The 2301-nt window shown below is 27.8% G+C and overlaps 1 protein-coding gene across 1 annotated transcript; it reads right to left on the bottom strand.

Moving 5' to 3' along the window:
• Positions 1–393: 393 nt before the first annotated feature.
• Positions 394–1096, bottom strand: LOC129876247 (protein ELF4-LIKE 3-like). The gene has a single exon (XM_055951627.1). It carries the CDS (start codon positions 946–948, stop codon positions 643–645), a length of 306 nt encoding a protein of 101 aa, XP_055807602.1. The 5' UTR covers positions 949–1096; the 3' UTR covers positions 394–642.
• Positions 1097–2301: the final 1205 nt, after the last annotated feature.

Here is a 2301-nt window from a genome sequence, read left to right as displayed (position 1 = left end):
GAGATTCTTCGCCGTAACACCAACTTTAGTTTTTTCTTTTTATTTTTTTGTGAAAGGGGCAAAGTAGAAGTTGGCTAATTACTTTTGTAATAAAATGAGGGTTTTTTCTTTCAAAATCTGAAATAATGGGCTAACTTTTAAACTGTAGGAACTTTGAAATGACAAATTTAAAGTTGATACAAATCGAAATTTTAAGTTGAAATTTTAATCCAAATATGATAAACAAACACAGATCCGAAAAATTGCATGTTAATCTAAAGCTGCTTTTCCACAGAGAATTTGAGAGCATCTCCTTTACTCTGCTCAAAGAAAGTCCATTAAAAGAGGGAGAGATGAAGAAACTTTGCAAATAATCTAAACAGAAAAAGTTTAAAAAGCTTACAACATCCATCCTCTTTTACAAGAATCAATATCTTTGGCCTCATTACAGTGTACAACAACAACAACAACAATTCCCAAACTATAGAGTCAATTAATTTTAAAATATAGACAAAATAAAAGAAAATTACTACTAGAAATTAAAATTCTTGTTTCAATTAGATCTGCAGATTCTACACATATCATTATTAGAATGTTGACTAGTGGGAAGGAAGAGGCTATACTACAATCTAATTTACCGGACCTCAAATCAATCTTGAATGTCTAAAGAGGCCTAGTCCTTTTTTGAGTTGGCCTTCCAGATGAGTCTCCTTGAGATGAAACATCAATTGATTTGTTGAAAGAACCTGAAAGATGTGCATAAAGGTCAACAACTCTTCTGATATTGTTGTTGAGTTCTCTAATTAAACCAACGTTCCTGTTCAAATTGTCAGGGATCTTGGACTCATGGTTCTGATTAATCTCATTGATTAACAGCCTATTCTGATCCAATATGTTCTGAACTTGAACAAAACTCTTTTGAAAAACTTTACCATCTATTTCCCCTGAAAAACCATCCTCCCCTTCCATTTCTTCTCTTCTTGAAAGAATAATAATAATGAGTAAAAAAAGAGACAATTTCTTGGAATTTTATTTTATACAAGGGGAAACCCAATCCCATCATATATATGTGTACTTGGCTATAGTATTAAGGAAAAGGCAAAGAGACAAAACAAGATAAGGTATTTTGAATTGTTTATTTAAAGACAAATTGTACATGAGACAACCATCTCAACTTCAAATTATGACTTTGCCCTACCATATAGTATTAAGGGGATCATGTAACTAACATGGTGTATGCAATTATTTACCTATTATTATTATTATTATTATTATTATTATTATTATTATTATTATTATTATTATTATTATTATGAGATGTCAAATAAAGCAGATCCCATTTCCATAAAAGAGAACCTTTTAGTGCGTACCCTATGATATCTAGGCTAGAGGCCTAAGCTCACACTTTCAAAACAAGAATATTAGGATCATTTTATCATTTCATTATAAATAAACTTAAAAAATAATTTTTTCTAAAATCAAATCTAATATTCTATTTTAGACAAACTAAATAACAAGGTATAATACATAAAGTGAAACAGAAAAAATAATAGTAAATATTAAAAAAAATATTAAAATACACACAAATCAGATTAAAAAAATCATAATATATATATATATATATATATATATATATATATATAACAAAAATCTCCACACCCTAAAACGACCACTCAAATTTTTGCAGTTCAGATTTGGCCATATTCTATATGGGTATCCTTTTGACTTCAGGGGCGGAAGCGGAACCCCTTTAAAAGAAGAATTATATCATAAAATTAGGTTAAATATTACAAAACATGTTTATATTATAGTGAATGTGAATTTCTTTTGAAAAATGTTAGGAATCATAATTAGGGACCAATTCAGTTTTTCCTATAAATAAAAGAATTTTTCTTTATTGTAATTATTCAATAGAAATAACAAGTCTTTTTTTATTCTCTCTACATTTTTTTTTATTGTTTTATATAGTTTCATAATATTAAAATATTTTTTTATAAAATTATATATAAAATATTGAATTCACTTGACCTAATTATTTTTTTAAAAAAAAATTAAATTTTTGTCTCTGCAATTATTTTTAAGACACCATTTTTTTTCTCCTACACACCTATCCACCCCACGTCCTTGTGGAGAGGGTGAGGGAGTCGGAGGACAATAATAGTTGCATGCAATAAATTTTAAATAAATGAAAAAAATAAATTAAATATATTTAAAATCTGAAGAAACATAATTTTATTGATAAAAGGTGTGGGTACAAATCTGTTTATTCCTTGATTCTTCTCTTCTTAGATTTTCTTCATGATTTGAGAGCCGTTAGTGGCG

This window comes from Solanum dulcamara, chromosome 2 (genome assembly GCF_947179165.1).
Source record: "Solanum dulcamara chromosome 2, daSolDulc1.2, whole genome shotgun sequence".
NCBI lineage: Eukaryota > Viridiplantae > Streptophyta > Magnoliopsida > Solanales > Solanaceae > Solanum > Solanum dulcamara.
Note: the sequence above shows the minus strand (reverse complement) of the source record. Positions and strands in the feature narration are given on the sequence as shown.